This window comes from Sciurus vulgaris (genome assembly GCF_902686455.1).
Source record: "Sciurus vulgaris genome assembly, chromosome: 3".
NCBI classification, from domain to species: Eukaryota; Metazoa; Chordata; class Mammalia; order Rodentia; family Sciuridae; genus Sciurus; species Sciurus vulgaris.
The window spans coordinates 5887524-5913307 of record NC_136463.1 but is presented as its reverse complement, the minus strand read 5'-3'; the positions used below and the strand labels follow the sequence as shown (position 1 = coordinate 5913307).

Below are 25784 nucleotides of genomic sequence, written 5' to 3'. Positions count from 1 at the left end.
ACTCTTAGAGGAGGGCAGTTGAGATGTTTGTTCCTACCTGGTAGAACTGGGCCAGGGGAGGTGGGAAGGTGGACCAGGGACACCAAGATGCCCACAGGGATCAGGGTTGGTGCAGGGAGGCAGCAGCCTGAAGTGAGCAGCCCAGTTCCTAAAGGAGAGGGGCTTTGTTTGTGTCCTTCTGTCCTTCTGGAGTTTAAGCTCCAGCTGTAGATTGAGGGTTCCATTAGGCTCTGTGGCGAGTCCATGCTTTATGATCTCCAGGGGCCCATGGTGTCAGAGAAGCAGCCTCTGCTATCAGGAGGCGTTTCTCTGACAGTTTGGGCTGGGTGAGAATTTGTTTATTCATTCTGAAGCGATTAATTGATTACAGCCATGTCGTGTGTTGTACCCTCAGGGTACAACAATGACTGTGAAAGACAGGCCCTTTCCTCCAGGGGCTTAGTTTTGCTAGGAACCACCAGTGGCTCCCTCTTACTCCTCCAAGCCGTCACAGATGCTGCATGTGGCTTCTGTGCCTCTGCCGCGGGCTCTGCCCTTCCTGTCCAGCTTTTCCCCTTCCTTCTCTTCCTCCCATTAACACCACTCACCCCTCCCAGCCCCCTGTGTGCTGACCTGTTATGTGCCTCTGCCCTGCTTTTCTCTGGTGAGCGTCTCCCTCACTCATTTTCAACTGACAGAGTTCCTTCGTTCTTCCTCTTCTTGGAATCCATTGCCCATCGGCCTGGCAGATAGGTTTTCTCCCTCTTTCATGCTCTGGAGGGGCTGGCATCTTTGTCAACAGCACTCAGCATGCATTTGCCTGCTTTGCAGTTCTTTACCCAAGTTTCCTTGTCCCTCACAGGCCCTCAGCAAAGTCTGCAAGGTGTACTTGAATGGAGAGAGGGTATAAAGAACCAGAGTTCCAGGTGTGTGCAGGGGCTGGTCAAAGGGTGAGAAGGTTATTTTCCTCCTTCTATTCTCCTTAGATGCCCTCAGGGATGGCAAGGAAATCAAGTGGCCAAATGCCCTATATCCAGACCTCCACATGCCCTTTGCCCCATCCTGGTCTCTGCACTGGGCCTACAGAGATGGACACCTCGTCAACCTGCCTGTTAGCCTGTTGGTGGAAGGTGACATCATAGCCCTGAGGCCTGGCCAGGAATCCTTCGCTTCTCTGAGGGGAATCAAGGTAGCTGGAGGCTGGGCTCCTTAACCGAGAGTTGCCACGGGCACGTCTATAGGCACTTGGATCCCAGAGCTCAACCCGCAGGCTTCACAGCTGGCTCAGAGGCTTTGCAAAGGCTCTGAGTCAGAGCTGAACCTCCTCTTCCTTCTCGTCATGTTCTTCCTCTCCCCAGTCCTTAGATCAGGGAGCCCAGCCCCTCAGGCCACAACCTCAACAGGCTCTTTGCTAGTGGACAGTCCCTGACCTTGCAAGCCATTTAGCTGGCCTTGTCCAGGAAGAGTGGCATCTTTGAGAGCCCTTTCATTACCCGCCTCCTTGTGCTGCTGGCAGGATGATGAGCACATTGTTCTGGAGCCAGGAGACCTGTTCCCTCCCTTCTCTCCACCGCCCTCACCCCGTGGAGAAGTGAAGAAAGGGCCACAGAACCCCCAGCAGCACCGGCTCTTCCGTGTCCTGGAGACCCCTGTGATTGACAACATCAGGTAAGTGTGCCTCTTCTGCCCATGCTGTCCTCTCCCCAGTGCCTCCTGTGACAATAAGTGAGGCTCGCCCATTCTGAGGCCTTCCTGAGAGCTCCTGTCTCCTCAGGCTCCTCCCCTTGGTCTCTTGTAAGAATTCTCAGACTCAGTGGTGGCCCATTCTATTCTAAGGGAACAGCTCTGGAGGCAGCCACTGGGCCCTCTCCCAGGGGGGTCGCTTGGGGCCAGGGCAGAGTAGGGAACCAAAGGACTCACTGGTGCTCAGGGAAGCCCTGTCTGGTTGAGAGGCCCAGAATCCTCTCAGGGTGCAGGTATCTGGCCTCTCCCTTCAGTGGGGCTGAGGTCACCTCTTTCTGCAGATGGTGCCTGGACATGGCCCTGTCCCGCCCAGTCACTGCTCTGGACAACGAGAGGTTCACAGTGCAGTCAGCAATGCTGCACTATGCCGTGCCTGTGGTCCTGGTGTGTGAGGCGGGGCTGTGGGCAGGGGAGGGCTGGACACGGGGATCCCTGGGCCAGACCCAGGTGAGCGTGAGTGCAGGCAGAGGGGCCCAGTGTGAGCCTGTGGTGTGAGTGAGGAAGGCAGGGAGCCAGAGCCGGCTGGTCCCCAGGGCCGAGGGCTAAGCCACAGCCCTCCTGTCCCCTCAGGCTGGCTTTCTCATCACCAATGCCCTGCGCTGCATGTTCAGTGCCCCCGGGGTCACCTCCTGGCAGTACACTCTCCTCCAGCTCCAGGCAAGGACGGCCCTTTCTTCTCTGTTGTGCTTCTGTGCTGTGGGGCCCAGTTCCCTCATGAGGCCCTGCCTGCCCCTCCCTCTCTGCAGCCCAGTTTCCTCAGGCTTTAGCTTAAGAATTTTTCCTTCCCCTCCTTCCCTTCCCATCCCCTGGACAGCTGTCCTTTCTACCCAAGGAATGGCCATGTGGCAGGGCAGCCCTCCCTTCTTCCTCCCTCTGGCCAGCAGCTTTTTGGGAGCCTCGGTGTGGTCCACTCCTTCCCAGGTGAATGGCATGCTGCCCATCCTCCCACTGCTTTTCCCAGTCCTCTGGGTCCTGGCGACTGCCTGTGGTGAAGCCCGCGTCTTGGCCCAGATGAGCAAGGCCTCGCCCAGCTCCCTGGTAGGTTGTTGCTAGGCATTTGGGGACAGTGGGAGGCAAAAGAGAGGGAATTGACTGTAGCAGAGAAGTGGGGGCAGAAGTCCAGCCTCACCTTGGGCTCAGTGTGTTGGAGTCTCTGGGCAGTAGCCTGGGGCTCAGCCCTTTCATTACAGAAGAAGCTCCAGGCCAGGCCCCAGGGTGCAGGTGACCTCCCTCCTGACTCCCACCAGTGGAGAGTCAGGACTGCCTGGATGCCTCTTACCAAAGGAGTTGTCATGAGTGTGGGTCCCCACCCTGCCTGCATGGAGGCCTGTGCAAAGATGGCTTTTTCTCCACTGAGGCTTGCCCCCTCCCTGTGCAGCTGGCCAAGTTCTCAGAGGACACTCTCAGCAGCTACACAGAAGCCGTCTCCTCGCAGGTACACTGACCACAATGTTTGGCCCCAGGCCCCTGCAGCCACAAGCCCTCAGGCTCTTTCCTGGAACCCTGGGACTCTATGGCCTTGAGCCTCCAGCTGGGCTCTTGGAGCTCCTCCATCCCATCCACCTGCTGCATGCAGACATTACCCAGGCCTGGTCCCGTGACATCCACATTTGTCCTAGACTCCAAGTTCCTGATGCTCCCCCCAACTCATCCAGATTGGGGTCTTACAGGCCATCTCCACGGAAACAAGACTGAGCCCCATGTAGCCTTGCAGACTTTCTCTCTCCCACCAGGAAATGCTGCGCTGCATTTGGGGCCATTTTCTGAGGGTGATTCAAGGGACATCGCCAACCCTGAGCCACAGTGCCAGCCTGCTGCACAGCCTGGGCTCTGTCACGGTGAGGGTGACCCTGGAGGGAGGAGGCACCTGTCCTACCAGGTCTGCTGTCTGGCTGGGTCTGGACCAACTGCCAGTTGTGTGGCCCCATGGGGGCTGGGCTGATGCCAAGTTCCTTTGCAGTGCTGGCCTCTCTCCCTGCAGGTTCTATGCTGTGTAGACAAACAGGGGATCCTGTCATGGCCAAATCCTAGCCCAGAGACTGTGCTCTTCTTCAGTGGGAAGGTCGAGCCCCCTCACAGCAGCCACGAGGATCTTACAGATGACCTGTCCACCCGCTCCTTCTGCCATCCCGAGGTAGAGGAAGAGGTATGGCTGGCTCCCACAGGCCTGGCTGGGCTGGGCTGCTTAGCCATGGAGCCTGGCCAATGGCTTTGGGAGGATGAGGAGTAAGAGGGAGAAGCTGGGTTCAGGATCTCTGGAAGCTGCTTCCAGGTGGTTAAGGTGAAGTCACAGGACAAAGCAGTGAGGGACCCAGAACTGTCCTGCCTCCGTGGGAGCCACCAGGACCTTGGTCCTAGGCCTGTGCTCCTGTTCTTCTCAGCCCCATGAACGAGATGCCCTCCTGGCTGGCTCCCTGAACAACACCCTGCACCTTTCCAATGAGCAGGAGCGTGGCGACTGGCCTGGAGATGGTCCAAAGCCCCCCGAGGCCCACTCTCACCACAAAGCACATGGCCGCAACAAACACCCGTCTGGCTCCAATGTGAGCTTCAGCAGGGACACTGAGGGTGGCGAGGAAGATCCTGGAAAGGTGAGGAGGGACACAGAGTGGGGAGACCACCTCATCTGCCATAGGCTTTCCCAGTCTCTCCTGCCAAAGGGGCATAGCCTATCTTGGACAGTCAGGGTCTGAAAGAATTCAGAAGTTGCATACAGCCCCCTGTCTAAGGGTCCCCCGCTTAGACAGCAGGATGACCTCCTGAGGCCTGACCCAAGTCTCTTCTGTGGATTCCTCTTCCAGTTCTCTCTGATGGTCACCAGCCTTCTAATCAAACCTTCCAAACACACAAAGCCATGGTATCCTCTTGGGTGTTGTCCCATGACTAAAAAAGATCTCTGATCATTTCCTCCCTGTTCGGCTGTCCCTCTGCAGTACTGCCAGTGTATCAAGTATAGAGACTAGAGGCAAACTGGAACCCGAGTACAGGGAGAGGGTCTCAGGAGGGACAGGAGAGCGTTGGCCTGAGAATGTGCCTTCTTGCAGGGCCAACCTTGAGCAGGGCCCACCCCTATTCCCTGCCTGAGGCTCCCCTTCTTCATTTCCTACAGGCCCACCCTGGGCCAGAGGCTGAGCCCTATGAAGCAGAGGACTTTGTGTGTGACTACCACTTGGAGATGCTGAGCCTGTCCCAGGACCAGCAGAATCCCTCCTGCATCCAGTTTGATGACTCCAACTGGCAGCTCCACCTCACTTCCCTCAAGCCCCTGGGTCTCAACGTGCTGCTGAACCTGTGTAATGCCAGTGTCACTGAGCGCCTGTGCCGCTTCTCAGACCACCTGTGTCATGTTGCCCTTCAGGAGAGCCACCGCACTGTGCTGCCTGTGCACGTGCCCTGGGGCCTCTGCGAGCTGGCCCGCCTCATTGGTATGGCCCACAGTGGGGGCAGTGGGGTGGGGCTGGCCAGGTGGCCGCTAGCCTTTCCAAACTGGCTTGGCATAGGCTTTGTATAGATCAGTTGTCAGAATGGCATGTGCTTGCCATGTACAGCTGATCCTTTAGCCTCTGATGGTCCCAGCCTCACCAGACAGCAGTGTGAGACAGAGCTCCCTGGCTTGGGAAGAGAGCTGACTGTTGGGATGAAGAGGCTGCAGGACTGACTAGATTGTCTGCTGGGAGTGAGCCTCTGCCCCGGGCCCTGAGTCCCGTCATTGTCCCCACAGGCTTCACTCCAGGGGCCAAGGAGCTCTTCAAGCAGGAGAACCACCTGGCGCTCTACCGCCTCCCCAGTGCCGAGACTGTGAAGGAGACCTTGCTGGGACGGCCATCCTGTGTCACCAAGCGGCGCCCCCCCCCTCAGCCACATGATCAGCCTCTTCATCAAGGACACTGCCACCAGTGAGCCTCATGTCAGCTCAACTGGCATCTGGTTGAAAATTCCAGAGCTTGGCGGGTGGAGTTTTCTGCCCTGCTGTGTCCATTTCTAGGGAGGGCTGGGATGGTAGACCACTTCCTGAGTTCTCTAGCATGGCAGAGACTGGGACTGGAGACCTGGGCCAAAAGACTGGAAGCATAGCCGTATTACCAGCTCAGTGGTGTTCCATAGCAGCTTGCTGTCCAAGTGGTCTGGGGAATTCCCTCCTCTGTGTGGGCTCCTTGGCACCCTTCTCAAAGATGGCAGCATGCTACTTGTTGGTTTGGATGGAGCAGGGGCTGGTTTGGGGCCTTCATGTTTTGATCTTTTTGCCCTACCCTTAGGCACAGAGCAGATGCTATCCCATGGCACTGCTGATGTGGTCTTGGAGGCCTGCACGGACTTCTGGGATGGAGCTGACATCTACCCGCTTTCAGGATCTGACAGGTGGGTGAGGAGCTTTGCCAGTCTATCCGCCCATCTCATAGACATGGGGCATCTCAGGACCACTCACCTCACTTCCACTCTGCTTCCCTGGCAGAAAGAAAGTGCTGGATTTCTACCAGCGAGCCTGCCTGTCTGGTTATTGCTCTGCCTTCGCCTACAAGCCCATGAACTGTGCCCTATCCTCTCAGCTCAATGGCAAGTGCATTGAGCTGGTGCAGGTGCCTGGCCAGAGCAGCATCTTCACCATGTGTGAGCTGCCCAGCACCATCCCCATCAAGCAGAATGCCCGCCGCAACAGCTGGAGCTCCGACGGTACCACGCGCCTCCATCCCAGTGGGGTGGGCACTGGGGCTTCTGGTGGTAGGGGAGGGCCTCTGGAGGGCCATGGCATTGCTTGCAGCACCAAGGGCTGTGGGCACTGTATAGTAGGAGCTGGGGTGCCAGTGTGGTACTCACTAGCTGGTGACATGGGGATCCCCTCCGTTTTCTGTCTACCCTCCTCCTAGGTTTGATTTCAGGGGGGTTACTATATACAAAAGCACTTTTTTTTGAAAGTTATGAAACTTTCCAAAAAAGTGTGGATTATAGTGTTAGCCTTATTAGAAACAGACAAAAGCCCAGGTCGCAAACCCTGCTGGAACCGAGGAACTCAGAACTCAACCTTCTACCCCCAAATACACACTTATGGGGTCTTAGAAACCCAGGAGGCCATGTGCTGAAGCAGTAGCTAAGGGTGGGCCAGCCCCATCCCTGGAGCTGGGCTGTGCAGGAGCTGAGCCATGTTCTGCCTGGCTCTCGGGATGGCCACCTGACTGATGAGTACTTTTCATTGTCTTTTCTCCTGTCTGTTGGCGCCTTGTGTGTCTTGGCTGTGTGTGTGGTCCCCTGGGGCCCACCTGCTCATTGATTTGGGTGTGGCATCTGTGCGTGTGGCTGCCTCCTGGAATCTGCTGGTTCCTGGGTGTCCTGATTGGGCTGTGTTCCGGGCATCCTGCTGCGTGTTTGCTGGTTTTGTATCTTGTTCCTGCCTGAAGAAGGGATCGGGGAGGTGCTGGAGAAGGAAGACTGCATGCAGGCCCTCAGCGGCCAGATCTTCATGGGCATGGTGTCCTCCCAGTACCAGGCCCGACTGGACATCGTACGCCTTATTGATGGGCTGGTCAATGCCTGTATCCGCTTCGTCTACTTCTCTTTGGAGGATGAGCTCAAAAGCAAGGTGGGGAGAGATCGCCCCCTCTGCTGCCACTGATTCTTTTCCCCATGGGCTTCCTCTGTTCATTGTCATCTTCCTTACAGGTGTTTGCAGAAAAGATGGGCCTGGAGACAGGCTGGAACTGCCACATCTCCCTCACGCCCAATGGTGACATGCCTGGCTCCGAGATCCCTCCTTCTAGCCCCAGCCATGCAGGCTCCCTGCATGATGACCTGAATCAGGGTGAGGGTAAAGCATGTGGTGGGGTGGGTGGGGGTGGGAGGCTTCCCTCCTAGGAGCCACAGCCAGGAATAGCCTCCGTAGATCTCTTCCGATAAGTATGCTCCCTCGGAAAATGACCCCGTTATCCCTGCAGGCAACAGCAGTGGGAGGGGAAGAGTGGAGACCTGGAGTCAGGAAGTTGTGTCCCATCTGCAGGGCAGGGAAAGGCCCCCAGAAGGCTGGCCCAAGATGAAGGACAGACTTTCATCCCCCATAGTGTCCCGAGATGATGCGGAAGGGCTCCTTCTCATGGAGGAGGAGGGTCACTCCGACCTCATCAGCTTCCAGCCTACAGACAGCGACATCCCTAGCTTCCTGGAGGACTGCAACCGGGTAAGAGAGCAGGCCCTACCCCACCCTACCCCGTGTCCTCTGAACTGGCTTCGTGGCTGGTCCAGGGGAGAGAAGGGCTGGCAGGTGAAGTGAAGGCATCTTGCTCCCCATCCTGAGGCTACTGGCCTCTTTGCTTCCTCTAGGCCAAGCTGCCCCGGGGCATCCACCAGGTGCGGCCCCACCTGCAGAACATTGACAATGTGCCCTTGCTGGTGCCCCTCTTCACTGACTGTACCCCTGAGAGTGAGTGCTGTGGCCCCTGCTGATGAGTTCTGCCAGAGCTGAGCACCCCATGGGCTTCAGAGGGGCTGTGGGTTTCTCATGTGGGCTGGGATTGCTGGGGAATCTAGTGGGCTGGCACTGGTTTGACCATTCCAGGAAGCCAGAAGTGACAGTGTGCATATGATCATCCTGCTGGGATGGGGTTGTTCCAGAGAGGGGCCCACTACCCATTGTTTCCTGCCCTTCTGGCCTGTGGGTCTCTGCTGGCACCTGCACAGGGCTCCACCTGCCTGAATCTTGTGCATCCCACCTGTCCCCCAGCCATGTGTGAGATGATAAAGATCATGCAGGAGTATGGGGAGGTGACCTGCTGCCTGGGCAGCTCTGCCAACCTGAGGAACAGCTGCCTCTTCCTCCAGAGCGATGTCAGGTCAGGGCAAGACCCTGGGCTGGTGGGCCAGCCTCTGCCTCTCAGACCTGGGACAGGCCTGCATGGGAGTTGGGTTATATCCTGTGGTTGATCTTGCCTTGGCTGGGACCCAGGCACTGGGTGTGGTGGGAGAAGAGGGATGGGACGCTCATCCTGGGGGGTAGGGGATCTTCACGAAATGCAGCTCATGGGTGGGCTTTTCCTACACTGTAGCATTGCCCTGGATCCCCTGTACCCATCCCGCTGCTCCTGGGAGACCTTTGGCTACGCCACCAGCACCAGCATGGCTCTGGCCTCCGATGGCCTTTCTCCCCTGCAGCTGTCAGGGCAGCTCAATAGCCTGCCCTGCTCCCTGACCTTTCGCCAGGAGGAAACCATCAGCATCATCAGGCTTATTGAGCAGGTGGGGGCTCAGACAGGTGCAAGGGGTAGGCGTACAGGCCCACTGGGTGCAGCCTGCGGGGAGGAGTTGCAACAGAATACTTCAGGCCCCCTGGCCTCACTCTCAGCTCTCGAGGAAACTCCCCCAGGCAGTTAAATTCGTCTCTGTTCCTTCTTTGCAGGAGCATCATGGCTTTTGATGTAAGTTTGTCAGTTGTAGGGCCTGAGAGGTCAGGCCGACTCCGGCCACAGTCTTTCCTTCTCCATCCCTAGGCTCGGCATGCCACCTACGGCATCCGTAAGTGCTTCCTCTTCCTGCTGCAGTGCCAGCTGACCCTCGTGGTCATCCAGGTGAGCTGGGGCCAGCACAGACTTGCCCCTTCCCCACCTGCTCCTTTGTGCAAAGGCCAGTTGGGAATCAGAGGAGGGAGGCTGGGGTGCAGCACAGGTGAAGGGTCCCCAGAGCCTTGTGAAGCCCTTGGGCATTTGGAGTTGACTCTGCTGGCAGAAAAGTCTGCTCTCCAGCCAGTTCCCCTTGGCCAGGCCACGAACAGAGGCTGGGCTGGGCAAGGCAGTCCTGGGCTCCTCAGCTCTTACTGTGGCTCCTGGGTTCTTTACTGGTCTAGTTCCTTTCGTGCCTGGTCCAGCTGCCGCCACTTCTGAGTACCACAGACATCCTGTGGCTGTCCTGCTTTTGCTACCCTCTGCTCAGGTGAGAGGCCTCGCCACCCCTCTGTGCCCATCCAGGTAGGGCCAGGATGTCATGGGCATCCTGAGGAGCACAGGGCGTCTCAGAGCTCGCCTCCTCTGGTGCAGGAGGCACTGCTCCTTTGCCTTTGTCCACCTCCTTACCAGACTTGACCTCACTCTCAAGACTCCCTAACGGCTTTCCCTGTGAAAACTGGGAGACAGAGGTGGCAGTCACTGCCCCATTACTACTCTTGCTTTCCAGCATCTCTCTGCTGGGGAAGCCACCCCATAGCTCCATCATGTCCATGGCTACAGGGAAAAACCTCCAGTCCATTCCTAAGAAGGTAAGCAAGGCAGACCTGACAAGCTGGGACCTGTCATGGAGGAAAGCAAGTGGCATGGAGTGGGCTGAAGGTTGGGGTCCAGGAGAGGGCCAAACCAGAGGCTCTGAGATTGGGAGACTCGGAGAGTCAGTGCCTGGCCAGGAGTGGTAGTGGGAGCTGAGAAAGATCCTAGTTGGGGGTGTGGACCCCGCTACTTCTCTCCCCGCTTGTCCATTTGCTAAGAGCCTGATGAATGTGTGAGTCCATCGTGTGCTGGACCCACTGTGTGGCCAGCAGAGGGGCCATCCACCACGGAAGTGACCAGCCTCCCTTCTCCTGCAGACACAGCACTACTTCCTGCTCTGCTTCTTGCTCAAATTCAGCCTCACCATCAGCTCGTGTCTCATCTGCTTTGGTTTCACGCTGCAGAGCTTCTGTGACAGTGCCCAGGCCCGTAACCTCACCAACTGCTCCTCTGTCATGCTGCGCAGGTGGGTCTGTGGGGCTTCCTCCCTCCCCACTCCAGCCCACTTCCCCGGGGCCCCACATGAGGCTGAGCCCTTGTCTTGCTTTGGCAGTAACGATGAAAGGGCTCCAGCCTGGTTTGAGGACTTTGCCAATGGACTGCTGTCAGCTCAGAAGCTCACGGCTGCTCTAATTGTCCTGCACACTGGTGAGGGCCCAGTTTAAGAGGGACTGCTGACTGCTGGTGGGGATGCCCGGACATGGGGGACAAGGCCTTGGACTAATGGGGAGGCTGACCCTCCACTGGCCCCATTTTCTCCAGTCTTCATCTCCGTCACCCACGTGCATCGCACCAAGCCTCTGTGGAGAAAGAGCCCCTTGACAAACCTTTGGTGGGCCATGACCGTGCCTGTGGTGTGAGTAGTGCTGGAAGGAGGGGCCCTGGGGCCAGGGAGGGGCTTCTGCAGGGCCTTGAGCACCTCAGGCAGGTAGGGAAGGAAGCAGACAGCCTGCCTCCTCCTCCCACAGGCTGCTGGGTCAGGTGGTGCAGACGGCTGTGGACCTGCAACTGTGGACACACAGGGACAGCCGCATCCACTTTGGTCTGGAGGATGTGCCCCTGCTGACGTGGCTCCTGGGCTGCCTGTCCCTAGTGCTTGTGGTGGTCACCAATGAGATTGTAAAGCTGCATGAGATTCGGTGAGCTGTCAGGAGGGCACCTCCCTTGGGGCGCCAGCATGTTCCCTAAACCTGTCTCTCACCCTCTTGTCTGCATCCTCCCCTCCCTCCCTCTTCTGGGGTCCTGTCCCATCCCCTGGTCTGAGGATCTACAGTAACCAGCATTTCAATCTCCTGCCCCACCAGGGTCCGCGTCCGCTACCAGAAGCGACAGAAGCTACAGTTTGAAACCAAGCTGGGCATGAACTCTCCCTTCTGAGCCATTGGCCATGGCAGCCACAGTTGTCCTGGTCCCTGGGGTGAAAGCCAGACCCATCCCGAGTCTGAGGAATTGGGGTCAGAGGCCCAGCTCTCATCATTGGAGGCCCTGTGGTCTTCCTGACCCTGGGCTTACTGAGCAGAAGTCAAGGAGTGGCGGCCTTGACCAGACGGGACCACCCTGGCTCTCCCCTGGCCTTGCTAGGGGCACTCTTGAATGTATGACCTCAGGCGCTTGGCAGAGGGACTGTCAGTCCCCACCCCTGGTGGGATGCCCTGCTTCAGGGTCCCCTATTCCAGCGCCCCCTGCTCTTGCACCTGTGGCACAGCTTCAGAGCCATGGGCAAGGGCCTTAGCCTTTTTTGGAAGAGCAATGGCTGCTGCCTTCAGAAATGCCACATCCTCCCTGCCTCCCCACATCCTGTCTTCCTGGGGTAAGGGCCTGGCTGTGGCCCTGAGGACCTCTCCTCCCTCTGGAGGGGATTCTCGGGCTTAGGCCTGAAGATGCAGAAGGGCCCCCACCTTGCCTGGAGCCTCTTCCTGTGCCTGCACTCAGCTGACTCGGTCTTCGGGGATGTGGCCCAGGTTTCCTGTAGCCCCTGCCCTTGTTCTCCTGGGAGAAGTTTTTACTGGTGTATATTTTTTACTGGAAATGAGCCTTTTAGGAATGAATATAGGCTGGTTTATATTAAAACTTGTAAATTGCTTAAGAAAAACCTGTGGCTGGTCCATGAGGCAGCTACAAAAGGGTAGTCTTAAGGGGGCCATCCCCAGGCTGCAGGCACTGAGGGGAGCCCTGAAGGCAAGGACTCAGGCCTTCTCCCTTCCACACAGGCAGGTGCCCCTAGGGCCAGCTCAGGGAAGACCCTGGACTCAGGTCCATGGCACAGATCCAGACAGACAGCCCAGTCATGTGGAATGACACTTTCATTGGTGTTAGTTGGGGAAAGGTTAATGGTTACAGAGCCAGGGCCTGGGTCAACTGGGCTGGGCCTCCGGCCCTGAGGTGGGCAGCTGTGCTCCTGCTGTGGAAGGCCCTCCCCCGCTGCGTCCTCTCAGGCAGTTAATAGATAGAATAAATTCCATTTAAAATATATGCATTTTTTCTCTGCTTAAAAAATAACATTTACAGTTGAAAAAGTTTGGACACTGGGGATCTGTTAATCCCATTGCTTCCTAACCCTGCTAACACCGTCTCCCAGTGAGGGATGGCAGGAGCAAGGATAGGAGCTGGCTGGGCCATGCCCCGTTGGGTATTTACATGTCCTATGTACACTGGCAGGGAGGGGCCCAGCCAGGCACACTGCCTCCCCTAGTTCCTCAGAGCCAGGGCAGCACGGTGGGTGGTCACAGACATTCCCTTATTACAGGAACTTGAAGCATGGGGTGGGGGTGTAAAGGCAGCACCCCAAAAGCTCTGCCGCCACCTCCTCCTTGAGGAGAAAGCTCTTTCTAGGGTTCTTGTCCAGGTGCCAGGGCTGTCCGGTCAGATTATACATGGGAGGAGGCTCTGCTAAGATGCAGCAGAGACCCTTCAGCTAGTCAGGTTCTGAAAAGTCCCCCTGCCCCTCTGCAGGGCTGCCCCACAGCACTAAGGGCTGTACTTGGAGCAGTAGGGAGAGGCTCAACTGGGGCAGGGTACTCCAGCCTGACCAGCCCTGGGCCTGTGCCCAAGGTGGTCGGCCCTTTTCCATGCTGGGTCAAAGGAAGTGGATATGACAGGTCACAGTGGGCACCACTGGAGGACCACAGGCAGGTCTTGCTCAATCCAGCATGGCATCCAGCTGGTCGGCCAGGGCATCAAACATGGTGCTGATGTCATCCAGAATGTGCTTGGTGGAGGTCACTGGGGGACTGCAGCAAGGGGAAGGGCTGGATCAGAGGGGCCAGAGGCCTGCAGCCCACTGGCCCTGGGGAAGGAGCTGTCACTGAGCTACGACTGGGTGCCAGGCACTTAGCGTGCATCACCTCTTAATGCTCTCAACATCCTGGGTAGCAGGTGAGTTTTCTGAGGCTGGGGGTGGGGGACTTGCCCACACTCACATCCCTCTAAAGAGGCAGTCACCAGGAATCCTTGCAGGTCAGATCTGGGTGACTTCAAAACCTGGGGTCCTGCCATCCCACTGGAGGCCTCCCCAGCCTGAGGCTCTGCCTGCAGTGTCCCCCTCCGATAGTCCCAGAACCCGTGTCCTACACCCACCTTCTCTCCCTCCTCCTCTGGCACCCAGCACCCTTACCCTTCTGGCTCCTCAGCACTGATGCTCTTCTCTGCGGCCCGCAGTGCAGCTGCCAGAGATGAGCTGGTCTGCTCCAGTCTCTGCTGGGCCCGGCCTGGGCCCACAGCTCCAGTGCTCTCAGGCCTTGGTGGGGGCACTGGGCGGGGGCCCAGGCGGGGAGCCAGCTTTGGGCCAGAAAATGCCAGCTGGGTGCAGGCCACAGACACAGGCTTGGGGGCTGTTCCTGCAGAGAAAAAAGTTGGCAGTGACTCTGGGTTGGATGTCCCCCGTACACAGCACACCACCCCTACAGGCCTCAGCTTCCTACCTGCTCCAGGCACCTTGAGGAGGGCAGCTGGGACAGTGGGGGGCTCCATCTCCGCATTCGGCCTACTGCCTGCTGAATTTTCCAGACCAGGCCCAGGGCAGGGCACCGGGGGCACCGGGGGCTGCATCACGGGGCTTGGCGGAGTGGCTGGAGCGTCTTGATGTGAAAGGCTGCTGGGGTCAGGCCGTGAAGGGTTGGAGGAGGCAGAGGTGGAGGACTCACTGGGAGCCTGGGAGGGCACGGAAGCAGAGGGGCTCGGGGTGGCTCCTGCCACCCCAAAGGCCAGCAGTGCCGTTTGCAGTGGCTCTCTTTCCCTGCATTTGGGCCTCCGCTTGACAGTGTCTGACTCCGTGAGGTTGAAATCGAGGCCAGGGGGCACGGGTGTTTCCCGGGGTGGGGGGCCAGCTGGCTTTGGCCGCTGCTTGATAGTAAGATTCCCCTCCTCTGCAAATGGCAGCCCTTCCCCTGAGCTGCCCCGAGACGGGGGTGTCCCCTCAGGGCCAGGCTCCTCTTCCTCTGTGTCCGATGCAGGGCCAGACGGGGCAGGCAGACCAGGGGGCTCAGAGGGGCCGGCTGGCTCACTCAGGGTCCGCCTCCGGGGCCCCGCAGCACTCTCCTTGGGTCCTGTGCTCCCGTCTAGTGAAGGTGGCTCCGAGGGGCCGGAGACCGAGCTGAGGCGCTTGGGGGGCGGGGGTGGAGGGCCTTTGCGACGGGCACGCAGGGCAAAGGACTGGCTGCGGGGAGCCCCTCGAGTTGGGGCTGGGGTAGGACTGGTCCGGGTGAGGGTGCTGCGTCCTGGTCGCCGCGTAAGAGTGGCATAACTGCCCAAGGTGCTGCCCACTGGCCCTTCAGCCTCCCCCTCTGCCTCCCCCTCTGCAGGGCCAGGGCGGCTCAGGCTGTGGGACCTGCGCTTGGGCCGAGGTGGGTCTGGAGGAGCGGCAGGGGGGCCGGCCAAGTAGGAGAAGGCTCGGGGTGCACCAGGAGGTGGCCCTGTAGCCGGGCTAGAGGGCGAGCCCTGGGGGTACATAAAAACGTAAGGGGCAGGTCCTTGGCCAGGAAGTGGGGAGCAGAGCTTAGAGGGCCGCTCTGTGCCCTCCGGAAGGTTCCTCTCCTGGAGGGTACTAGGGTCTCCACCACTGGGCTGAGTAGCAGGCTGTTCCTGTGAGTGACCAGACCCCCGTGAGCGTGCACCAATGCTCTCCTGGCTGGGGGAGCGGGCAGGGGGCAAGGGGAGTGGCTCAGGACCACCGCCTGCCATGGCTGCTTGTAGCTCTGGGCTCAGCTCACTACCCTGAAAAGTGAGGAGGCGTGGGCCCGCCACAGCTGGACCCTCCCCATTCTCTAGCCCCTCAATGGCCATCAGCTCTGGACCCCTGGCCAGCCGTCGCCCACCCTCACCCAGAGCCTCCCCCTGCAGCAGGCCCCGCCGAAGCTCTGCCAGCCGCTTCACACCCAGCATAAGCTTCTTCTGATGCCCTGGGAAGGGTGGACAGAAGGAGTGAGGTTAGCTAGGTCTAGGACGGGTCACTCCTACCCCCCAGACCCCGTTCTGTCCTCTTAGAGACGCTGGAGGCACAGGCCCTACCAGAAGGCCTCAGAGCAATTCTCACCTAGCTTGTTGACGCCAATCTCCTGTAGCTCCTCCCAGGTGAGATCGGCCACCAGCCCCATGGAGTCGTAGCCACTGCTTACCAGCTGCTTGTGGTACTGCGGCAGCCCCAGTGCACACAGCCACTCCAGCAGGTCCGTCTGGAAGAGCACTGTCATAAGATCTTGCTGCCCACCAAAGGCAAAAAGGAAGGGGCGCCATAAAACCACAGCCTGACGTGACAGCCCGAGCACCCCAGCCCAGCCGCCGGCTCACCGGGATGTAGTTGGGCAGCCACTCAGCAATGCTGAGCTGGGCGATCTCTGAGGCGATTTTCTTCCTATGCCCGGGCTTGGTCACCCCTATGGCAGTCAGATCCTGCCACACAGGACATGGGTATCAGGCCCCTCCTCTGTCTGCCGGGCCCTCCCTTACCCGGCTGTAGCACCCACCTCAGGTGTCATGCGACTAATGGTTGGCACATCGTAGCCAGCTTGCAGGAAGTGGGCTGTGTAGCCCTCCAGCTGGAACTCACTCAGCCAGTTATGAATGGCCTGTGCGTCCTGTGGAGGCGGGGGAGGGGAACGGAGCGGGAGCGGCTCAGCCTCCCCAGGGGCTTGGCCGAGTGGGACTTAAATCCATACTGAGGCCCCCCATGCCCCCCACCCATGCCCTCAGGCCTGCAGTGTACCCCAGGGGAGGTCTCACCTTCCCCTCTAGCAGCTGTTCTGGCCTCACATCTTGGGTGAAGATCTCCCCAGAGTGGTAGCTGGCCAGAGGGAGGTGGCTCAGGTTGTCTTTGAAAGGGGAGAGAAATGGCATCAGAGGTGGCTGGAGGAAGGGGTGGCCAGCACTTAGCCTCCTCACCTGCATCTCTCTAGCCAGCCCTGGTCCCATCAGTCAAGCTTTCCTACCTGCCAGGGACGGGGCGTGCAGTCCTGGCAGCACCTGGTCCTCCCCTGCAGAGGGCAGTGGCTGGAGACAGGGAAAGAGCCCACTCAGGGTGTGGGGGGCCACAGCGGGGCTAGGCCCTGCCCTGGTCCCAGCACCCTCCCTCCTACCTGGGCATTCTCAATAAGAAGGCTGGTGCCATGGCCGTTGGTACCCTCAGAACTCTGCCCGCTGCCAGCACTGCGGATACTGCCCACACTGCCCTCGCTGCCCACACTATTCCTGTCACCTGCTGCAAGGGCAGAAGGACATGGGGTCAGAGCCCCAGCTGGTACTGCTAGCAGTTGACTGGCAACTTGCCCCCACCAGTGCCTGGGAGAATGTACCTGGGCTGTCTGGGCTGAGGCCCACCCGAGGAAGCTGGCCATAGGTAAGAGGGTGTAGGGGGTCATCGGCAGGAGGCTGCATTGTCCGAGAGAAGCCTGGGCGCAGTGGGGCAGGTGCAGAGGGGAGACGGGGCACAGGGATGCCCACCCGTTTGCTGACCACTTCCACGATGCCTGGGGGAAAGTAGCCCACACGGTCCGTGCCCCTTTGGCTCTCATGGATATGGCCCTTCCAGCGGCCATCAGGATGCTGTTCAAGCACCTGTGACAGGTTGTAGGGGGAAGGGATGGTGACTCCCCACACCAAGCAAGTGATAGGCATCTATTTTTGCAGCCACGGTCCAGCAGCCCAGGTCCAGCTCTTCCCCTGCTCTCAGGACACTCACCTCTGATGCCCAAGGTGGCCCGAGTCTGGCTCCTGCCTCCAGCAGACAGCTTAATGCCCTTGTGCCACAAAGCACACAGATAGGGGCCTAGAGACAGCTTGTGCTCTACTCCTAGCTTGCTGCTTGCCAGCTATGCGGCTCTGGGGAAGTCACTTTATCTAAGCCTCAGTTTTGCTATCTCTAAAAAAGAAATGACGATGGGGTCTGCCCTCCCTAGATTTAGAAAGAAAGACGTGAGAGAGCAGACGGAGACCTAACACAGCCTGATAACACAGCAGGTGCCCATGTAAGTCAGAGCAATCATTCACATTCTCAAAAGGAACGCGCGTGTGGGCCCTCACCGTGATGACATCCCCTGCCCGGACATTGAGAGCAGTGGGATCGTGGAGGTTCCAGAAATCCTTGAGTGCTCGGACCTTCAGGATCCCTGAGGCCTCTAAGAGAAAGGGGAGGGCAGGCATCATCCAAGGGTCCTTTGGCCATCTCCCCACCACCCCACCCTGTTCACAGTCTCCCCCAGGGACACCAGCTCCTCTTCCACATCCTGGTACCTACTGAATGGCTCCGGCCCTTGGCTGGGTCTTCTCCCCACACTCACCCCGCAGTAGCTGCTTGATCTCCCGGCTGGCCTGAGAAGTGGTGAACTGATTCACAATGTCCAGTGCCGTCTGGTTATACGTGTTCCGGATGTTCACGTCCACACCTCCCTGGGTAAATAGTGCCGGGTGAGCTCATACTAACCGCTCTGTCATCTCTGCCCTCATCCTCACCCAGCATACCCTCATCTATCACCCAGGAGGTGGGTGCTGTTCCTATTTTCAGATCTTACAGGTGAGGAAGGAGAATTTCAGAGATCAGGTCAGTAATGAGCTAGCAAGAAGCATGCCTGGGTTTCAACCAGGCGGAGCTGCTCTTGGGTCTCAGGGTCACTCAAAGGAAGCTGGGCCTCTTCCCTGCCACCCAAGCAAAGCAAAACAGTCTGCCTCCCCAGCTGGTCTTGGCACATGGCAGAGGCTCCCCAGAGGCTCCACTCCACATCCGTGGAGTACCCACCTCCAGGAGCAGGCGAACCACCTCGGTCTTGCCGTACAGCGCAGCCTCATGGAGTGCAGTGCCGGTCTTGGTCTGGCGGTTGATCTCAATCCCGGCTCTCAAAAGCTGCCTGTGGTGGGCAGAGGGAATACAGGTGTGGCGGGGCAGGGAGAAAGCCAACTGCCGGAAACTGGGAGATGGAGCATGGGTAAAGATGGCAGTAGGGAGGCATGGAAAGGGCACCAGAGGTGCCACAGGAAGGGGGGATTCACTGTGGGTACCTGATGACTTCTCTGTGGCCATTCTTGGCAGCCAAGTGCAGGGGTGTAGTGTAGTTGGGGTCGCAGGGGTCCTTGGCCTCACCCTCCAGCAGTGCCACACATAAGTGGCTGTTCAGTAGCAGCTGGGCCACCTGCAGTGTGCAGTACCCAGTTGGGAGCCTCTCCTGAGACCCACAGACACCAGGCACTCAGAGCCCCCAGGGCTGTAGGCCTTACCTTGAGCCGCCCGAATTCACAGGCCAGGTCCAGGGGCGTCTTCTTGGCCTTGTTGACCAGGCACGGGTTGGACTGATGCTGGAGGAGCATTTCTGACTAGGGTGGGGAAAGCCAAGTGAGGGGACCTTGGCCTGCCTGGCCCCCGACTTCTAGCCTCCCCATGCCAGCGCCCTCACCGGCAGGCTCACGTACCACCTCATAGTGTCCATATTGCGCGGCCAGGTGCAGAGGGATTTGCCCATCCAACGAGGCGGCATTAACAGCCGCAGAGGCACGCAGCAGCAGCCGCACGGGCTCCAGCCGGCCCTGCCAGGCCGCATAGTGCAGTGGACGCATGCCTGGAGGGAGGAAGGTCCTGAGGGAGGTCCCAGGATGGCACTGGGGGTGGAAGGACTTAAGCAGATTATGGAGCCACCCAGCTGGGAGGGAAAACAGCCCAAGAGACACTGGCTTAACCCAGGTTTGGTCAGGAAGAAGTCCAGCTGTATGGGGCCCAAGCCGGAGTCCACCATGTCCACTACAGGTAATCTGAGCACCAAGACATGAGCACCACTCACTACCCCCAGAAGGCTGTTTAGAGGGAAAGGCATTTGCAAGCCCAGAGAAGCTTTGGGAACGCCTCTTAGCATTGCTATGTCCTAACAGGAGCAAGCTCTGGTCATAAGTCTGCCTTGGGCCTCTACCTTCACCAGGCAGGGGACACACTGCGGTCTCACCATTGCTGTCCTTGATGTCAACAGTGGCCTGAGCCTCCAGCAACAAGGCTATGAGCTCTAGGCTACCTCCCAAGGCGGCATGGTGGAGAGCGGAGAATCTGGCATGGGGGCGGACACAAAGTAGGGGGTGTCAGTGAGCAGTCTTCCACCCCCAAATCCTGGTCTTCCACACCCAAACTCATCCTGAGGGCTGGCAGGGATGGGTTACTTGCACCCCACCCCCGCCAGCCCTGCCATGGGAGCGCACAGCAGCCGGGCCATAGCATGAAAGGGCTCAGTGTCTGGGCTGAGTGGCCTATTTGTCTGGCATCCCCCCCAGCCAGTTCAGGGGAGGGGGCTTGGGAGCAGGAGCCCGAGGACTCCTACCCTCCAGGGAGAAAAGGGCCCAGGAGGAATCTGACCCAAGGAAGCCCCTCAGAGAGGCCCCCAAGCACCTACTGGAGGGTGGGTGGGCAGGACCCCCTCCCTGTGGCCCTACACAGGCGGGACCCAGAGCTCTCAGCAAATATGCTTCAAGGTCAAGTTTAAGAAGAGAAGGGATTCTGAGCTCCAGGACCTCTGCCTTCCGACCCTCCCGTCCCCCAGCATCTCTCACTCACCCGTCAGCATCCTGGTAGTTGACGTTGAGCCTCTTTGTGGAGCCAAGGAGCTCTGGGGGTCAGGGCAGGGGCATCAGGACACAGGCAACCGTCTGACCTCACCCATACCTCACCCAATACTCCCTCCACCCCAACTCCCAAGCCCCACTGACCTCTTGGTGTGCAGGAAAGCACTTGTCCCATGGCCCTTTACTGGTTCTGGCCCTGTGGCTCCCCACCCTGGCCCACGAGCTGACAGCTTGAAGGCATCAAGTGCAGGGAGCCACCACAACGGTGGCCTGACCTCCCAGGGCCCCAGCCCAGCTTGTTATAGACCCAAAGGGGGTGGGAGGGGACACTGGCATGATGTGCCCTCAACAGGCAAGCCCACGGAGCGCATGGTTAGCATTCCTGCCTGAATGGGCTAGGGAGCTAGTCACATTGTCCTGCTGGGCAGAGAGGGATAGGCGGGGAAAGAAAGGAGAGGGCTGCTAGGTATTGAGGGGAGAAGAAAGGCCAGGCAAGGGCCCAAGGGATATAATGTCCAGCCCCATGGCATCCCTAGGTAGAGCGTGGTCGGGAAGGCAGCCTCCCCTGCCCTGTACTAGCCCTGCTCTGCCACAAGCTAGCTGTGAGACTGGGCAGTCATTTAACCCCTCAGGCTCAGTGTCTTCCTCTATAAAATGGATCGATCATAGAACCTGCCATTACTAGCACCATGTTATCCTCCAGCAAGAGCTGGCACCATCTCTGGACTGTCCCCTGGATCTCGGAGGGTTCTCTGCCAGCCTGGGTGGCACCTGCTGATTTGGGTCCCTCAAGCTCTTGACTGAGCTGTCTAGCCCCAGGCAGAAGGGCCGGGACACTGCCTCCCTAGAGCAGGACACGTGCAGGTGAGGACCTCAGGCAGCCAGGACACAGTAGTGGGGGTGGTCCTTGAAGCTTTGGGGAGGGAAAGAGAAAGGCCTGTCACAGGAGGCCCGAGCCTCCTGTAGGAACCTACCCCTGCTGCAAAGGAGGGGGCCTGGCCCAACCCAGGCTGGGCAGAGTGCCAAGCATGCTGGTCCAGGCCTGCCCCCCAGGCCCTGGTGGGCCCCTGAATACCCCAGCAGCCTGGGCAAGGCAGGGCCTCATTCCAAAAGGGAGGGACCAATCCTACAGTGGGAAGCAGGAGATGGGGAGGGAGGGGACAGTCACATGGAGTGCTGAGCTGAAGGACTGCACCAAAAGGTAAATACAGAGCAAGGAGTGACAGTGCAGAGGTGGGGGCCGCTGGAAGAAAACACAGGCCTTTCAGTTTTTCTCTAGTCCCTTTGCAAAGATCTTGTCAAACAGAACCATTTGGGGCAAGGAAAAGACAATGGCTTGAGAAGCAGCAAGTGCAGGACTCACACGCTCACTCTGCCTCTGCCTGGCTGTGGGACCCTGGCCAGTCATGATGCCTCTCTGAGTCTCAATGAGGGCAGCAAGGAAGAGACTGTCCTTTGGCCCACACACCCTTCCACCAGCCTGCCAGTCTGGACAATCTGGGATGGGCAGCTGGGTGGCGGGATGTGGTCCCTCCAGGGAGGGGCAGGACAATGTGACAGGAGGGACACAGGAACAGGGGTAGGGCCAGGCTGGGTGGCTCTGTTCTTTTCAGAACAATGGCCGGAAAGGTGGTGGGGGAGAGGCTCAAAATGACTGGGCTAGGGGCTCTGGCAGGAGGGTGGAGGGTCCTGGTTCCTGGCAGCGGCTCAGGCACTTCCGTTGCCGCACGGCCTTCTTCCCCAGCCCGGCTCAGGGTGGAGGGGTTGCTCCTGACTTACGCTCAAGCAAAGGATGTGAGCTCAGTCAGCTTCGCCAGCCCACTGTTTCCTCTGGCCAGAGAAGGAGATGTCAGAAAATGAGGCAGGGAGGGATGGGGCAAGGCCAGGGCAACTGCACCCTCTCCTCCCAGCCACCTGCCACCTGAAGAGCACCTGGGTGGGGAAGGAATGCAGACCAGACAGCAGATGGAGAAGGCGGAGGGAGCACGTCTCTTCTGCTCTCTTTTGGTAGCCAGAAAACTCTAGCCACCCCCACAGGAGGGAAAAAGGGAGCGCGGCCGCTGCCCTTCCTGGAGTGGCAGTCTAGTGAGCCTCTCTGTGGCACGGAACAGGAGTTTCCCCTCCCCCCTTCTTAGAAGCGTATTAGAATCCCCTGGAGAACTTTCTGATCTGCACAGTCCTAGGCCTTTTCTGGTGATTTCAATGGGGGTGGGATGTCCAGGGAATCTGCACTTTTAGAACAATCCCCATGGAATGCTGGTAAGCACAGAAATCAGCCATCGGTGGGGGAGCCTGGGGTGACAGAGCATGGGACTCAGCACAGGCTTGGCACAGGTTTATCTCAGATCCATCTCAGATCTGCCCCACAATGGCTATGTGACCTTGGGCAAGTCACCAACCTCTGAGTATCACTTTCCTTACCTGTAGAACGGATATAGAAATATAGCTCACAGGGAAGTGAGAGGACTACAATATTTCATGAACTGGAAGGTCTGCCAAGGTCACTTTATGATCTCACTTTGTCACCAGCTTCTCCGACTTCTCAGAGGCCAGGGAATGCAGGCACGTTGCCAGGACTTCCCAAGGAATTCCAGGCCCCTGTTACCTGTGCCCACACCTGCACCTGTAGATTTCCTCTTTGGACTGAGCAAAGGGACCTCTTCTCCCACACACGTTTCCCACTGGGCACAGGGAGCCCAGGAGCCTGGCTTTGAAGTTCCCACCACCTGTCCCTGGACACCCGCCATGGGCCTCACTTTTAGGACCCAGGGATGTGAGGTCAGCAAGAGTCCAAGGCCCCACTGAGCAGGTCGCCCAAAACAACACAGAGGGAGGGGAAGAAGGGGAGTGGCTCCCACTCTTGGGTCACCCAGGGACCTCCACAGCCCCTTCCTTCTATCACATTCACTCTGCCCACTCCCCAGGGCACAAGGACCACCACCCACTGCTGCACGGCTCCCTGCCTGGCCTCCACCCTGCTGTGCAGGTCCGTGCTAGTAAAGTCCTTTCTTGTGGCTCTCACACTCCGAGGTGCAGGTGAGGATGGTAAGACATCTTAGGCCCAGGAATTCCTTCCTGTGCACAGGACCCAGGCGTGTCTTGGGCTAGAGCCCCAGCACTTCAAAGGAGGCTCCCCTCCTGAACTCCACCTCCAGACCAGTCTGGTGGCAGGAACCACGAGCTGTCCCTGCTCATCTAGGATCTCTAGGACACAAGTCCAGGGACCTCCTGGGGATGGCCCAGAGAGCTCACCCTAAAGCCCAGAGGTCTATTCTCCTTGGGGGTGTCACTACAGAGGGACCCAAGAGATGGTGCTCAGGTGTGGCCACCCAGGTCTCAAGCCCCCACAGCCCTGTCAGAAGCAGAGCCTCCAGACCACTGAGACCTCTAGAAAATCAACTGCATGCTCTCAGGGGACACAGGCAAATGAATTAGCGGGAAAGAGGTTCAGTAAGTGGTCAGACTGTGTTGAAATCAAGGGAAAACCCCCATGAAACTCTTTTTTAAAATTCAGACATAAACACAGAGAGGTTCTAGTTGAAGCGTGTGTATGGAGAGAACACCTGGAGCTCGACCCACTCAGTCTTTCCCAACCTGTACCCAGAAGCCCCATGGTGCCAAAGAACACATCCAAAAGCCACCAGCTAGCAGGCAACACCACAAGGGCTGGAAGTTTGGTCTGTTTTGTTCACTGCTCTGGCCCAGGGCTCATAACAGAGCCTGACACACAATAGGCACTCAATAAAAATTTAAGTGAATGGACTTCAATCTTTTTACTTGGCAAGCAAGGAAACCGGCCCAGAGAAGTTAAGTGACTCACCTAGGAACACACAGCAAAGGGGACCCCAATTCCTCTAGCTCTCCCAGAGGCGCTTCTTGTCCAGAATAGGTCTGTCCTCCTTCCTAAAGTCCACAGACCACAGTGACCACCCCACTCCCTATCCTCTCTCTGTAGCTCCAGTACTCAAGGGAGGGTCTCAGCTGGATGATCATCCCACCAAGTACTCACTTGTCTTTGCAGCCTTAACCTTGGCCACCAGTTTCTGCACACCAGTCACATCTCCGTTCTTGACAGCAAGGATTAGGTCCTGTTCACGACCCATCCTGGTCCTCAGGCTGGGCTCTAGGCTCAGGAGTCCAGGGCAAAGACTGGGAAATTTGTCCAAGCCAAGTGTCAGTGTGCCATGCCTCAGCCCCTTGAAGGGCTCCCAGTCCTGGGGCACGTCTGGTGTCCCAGGCAGTGGGCTCCTTGTCAGGCGCTGAAGGATGCTCCCTCAATGTGCTCTTCGAGCTGCCACCACAAGCAGGAAAGCCAGTCTTGGAGGGGGTGGCGGCTGTGTTGAAATCTGCACAGATATCAGCCTGCAGCCTCTGACAGCCCTAGGACGGGCTGGCACTGGGCATGCCGATCTTCCCAGCTTGGCTCGGGAGCACCAGTGCTGACCCAGAGAGCAGCCAGCATTCCCTCAAGCCTCAGGCAACAGTGGTGGACAGGTCTTGGGGGTCTGAAAAAGGTGAAGTGCCTCTGCTGAAGGTCGGGCCGGAGCCTGCAAGTGAGAAACAGGGCACAAGGATGACCAAGATGACTTCTAGGGAGCCCCCAAACCACCCTGGTTGCTCCTGCGAGTCAAGGAGTCTCTCAAAGGAGAGCGGGAGCTGCCATGCCTGAGAGGAGTACGTACAGAGGGGAGATGGTATCCTGTGAGGGGGAGGCTGAGTCACTGGGGCCCCAGGGCACTAGGCAGCACCTCAACCTTGGGCAGGAGGGGCCCTGGCAGCAGGACACACTGGAGCAGGCCAGGCTAGCAGCCCGTTCTCCACAGCCCCAGGCTCTGACACCCACAGACAACTGGCGGGCCAGGAGGTGGGGCCTGGGAGGGTGGCACAGGCAGACGGGCAGGGGTCACTCCCTGTCCAAGGCGCCTGCCCCCAGACTCCTCCCTACCTAGGCTTCACTTTAATAGCTGGATGCCTTATCCCTCGGGCTCTTTATGAACCGAGGGGGTGGAATGGGGAGCTTATGGCCCCCCTTTCTGGGGGCATCTACTTGCTGGACAGGGAAGCTCTTACAGCACCTGTTGCTGACCCTTCCTATGTGGGGTGAGGAAGGGTCAGTTGGGAAAGAAGAGAGACAGAGCTGGGGCACCGATGGCCAACAGCCCCCCAAGACAGAACCTGAAGCCAGACCCTCGACTTCACTGCAAAAAGGCTTACGTCAGTTCCTCGGTGGCGGCGAATTTTTGCCAGAGTCTTGTGGCATTAGACCCGAGCAGGCCTGGGGCCCTGGCTGGGTACCACTCACTCCCCAAATGTCTCAAGCCCAACTCAGAGGGCACTCCCCCGACACAGGGCCCGCGGCCGATACTGGGGGAGGGCGCCCCTGGCAGTGCCTGGGGTCGGGCCGGCTCCCCCGCCCCTCGGAATGCCCTTCCAGCGCCGCGCAACCCCCAGCCGAGCCCAGCCCAGGCCGACCCAGGGAACAAAGCGGCGGGAGGGACCGGGAGGGCCAAGCGCCGGAGGGATAAATGCGGGAGGACGAAAAAGGGGGCGCGAGGAGGACGGAAGGAACGGAGAGATGGAGGCTCCCGCAGATCCCGCAAGAAAAGTTAGTTTGAGCCGGCTCTCAGGGTGCTGGCCCCCAGCTCAGGCCCCGCAGTCTCACCTCTCCCGGGCGCCCCGCCGGGGTCCGGCTGGCTCTGCTCCGTCTCTGGCACTCCGGACGCTGGCTCCTGCTGCCCCCCCGCACCGCAACCCTTTCTCCTCCTTCTTTTCCAAGGCCGGCTCTGCACCTCCCGCAGGAAA

The 25784-nt window shown here is 58.8% G+C and overlaps 2 protein-coding genes across 3 annotated transcripts in view; one reads left to right on the top strand and one right to left on the bottom strand.

The window, feature by feature from the left end:
• TMEM94 (transmembrane protein 94) overlaps positions 1-12460 on the top strand; it is a 22993-nt gene extending 10533 nt beyond the window's left edge. Inside the window, 28 exon segments of the mRNA XM_079135379.1 lie at positions 966-1168; positions 1496-1647; positions 2004-2106; positions 2293-2379; positions 2644-2760; positions 3101-3157; positions 3456-3560; positions 3704-3868; positions 4104-4313; positions 4832-5147; positions 5444-5568; positions 5570-5618; positions 5979-6081; positions 6176-6393; positions 7116-7297; positions 7378-7516; positions 7773-7888; positions 8032-8131; positions 8432-8540; positions 8754-8943; positions 9195-9272; positions 9548-9633; positions 9874-9955; positions 10277-10425; positions 10513-10607; positions 10722-10815; positions 10928-11098; positions 11264-12460. Of these exon segments, the coding sequence (XP_078991505.1) occupies positions 966-1168; positions 1496-1647; positions 2004-2106; positions 2293-2379; positions 2644-2760; positions 3101-3157; positions 3456-3560; positions 3704-3868; positions 4104-4313; positions 4832-5147; positions 5444-5568; positions 5570-5618; positions 5979-6081; positions 6176-6393; positions 7116-7297; positions 7378-7516; positions 7773-7888; positions 8032-8131; positions 8432-8540; positions 8754-8943; positions 9195-9272; positions 9548-9633; positions 9874-9955; positions 10277-10425; positions 10513-10607; positions 10722-10815; positions 10928-11098; positions 11264-11336 (3674 nt within the window). The 3' untranslated portion in view covers positions 11337-12460.
• Positions 12245-25784, bottom strand: CASKIN2 (CASK interacting protein 2). 2 transcript variants are annotated; one of them, XM_079135377.1, is made up of 20 exons: positions 25645-25784; positions 23992-24529; positions 19975-20026; positions 19376-19473; positions 18852-18997; positions 18660-18755; positions 18444-18574; positions 18184-18292; positions 17729-17837; positions 17472-17566; positions 16745-17006; positions 16529-16650; positions 16382-16442; positions 16176-16264; positions 15920-16030; positions 15744-15845; positions 15490-15628; positions 13880-15355; positions 13573-13795; positions 12245-13189 (listed from the first exon to the last, which is right to left on the bottom strand). In XM_079135377.1, the coding sequence occupies exons 2-20, from the start codon at positions 24083-24085 to the stop codon at positions 13099-13101; spliced, it is 3606 nt and encodes a 1201-aa protein (XP_078991503.1). In that variant the 5' UTR covers positions 24086-24529; positions 25645-25784; the 3' UTR covers positions 12245-13098. The 2 variants fall into 2 exon arrangements, with proteins under 2 accessions (XP_078991503.1, XP_078991504.1); XM_079135378.1 differs by lacking the exon at positions 25645-25784 and adding an exon at positions 25197-25597.

Excerpts from the sequence above, each read along its gene's own strand:
- CASKIN2 (XM_079135377.1), bottom strand. The coding sequence starts at position 24,085 with ATGGGTCGTGAACAGGACCTAATCCTTGCTGTCAAGAACGGAGATGTG. Across the intron at positions 18,575-18,659 it reads GTGAATTCGGGCGGCTCAAG|GTGGCCCAGCTGCTACTGAA; the intron begins GTAAGGCCTACA and ends TGCACACTGCAG. Across the intron at positions 18,293-18,443 it reads GGCCACAGAGAAGTCATCAG|GCAGCTTTTGAGAGCCGGGA; the intron begins GTACCCACAGTG and ends TGCCCACCACAG.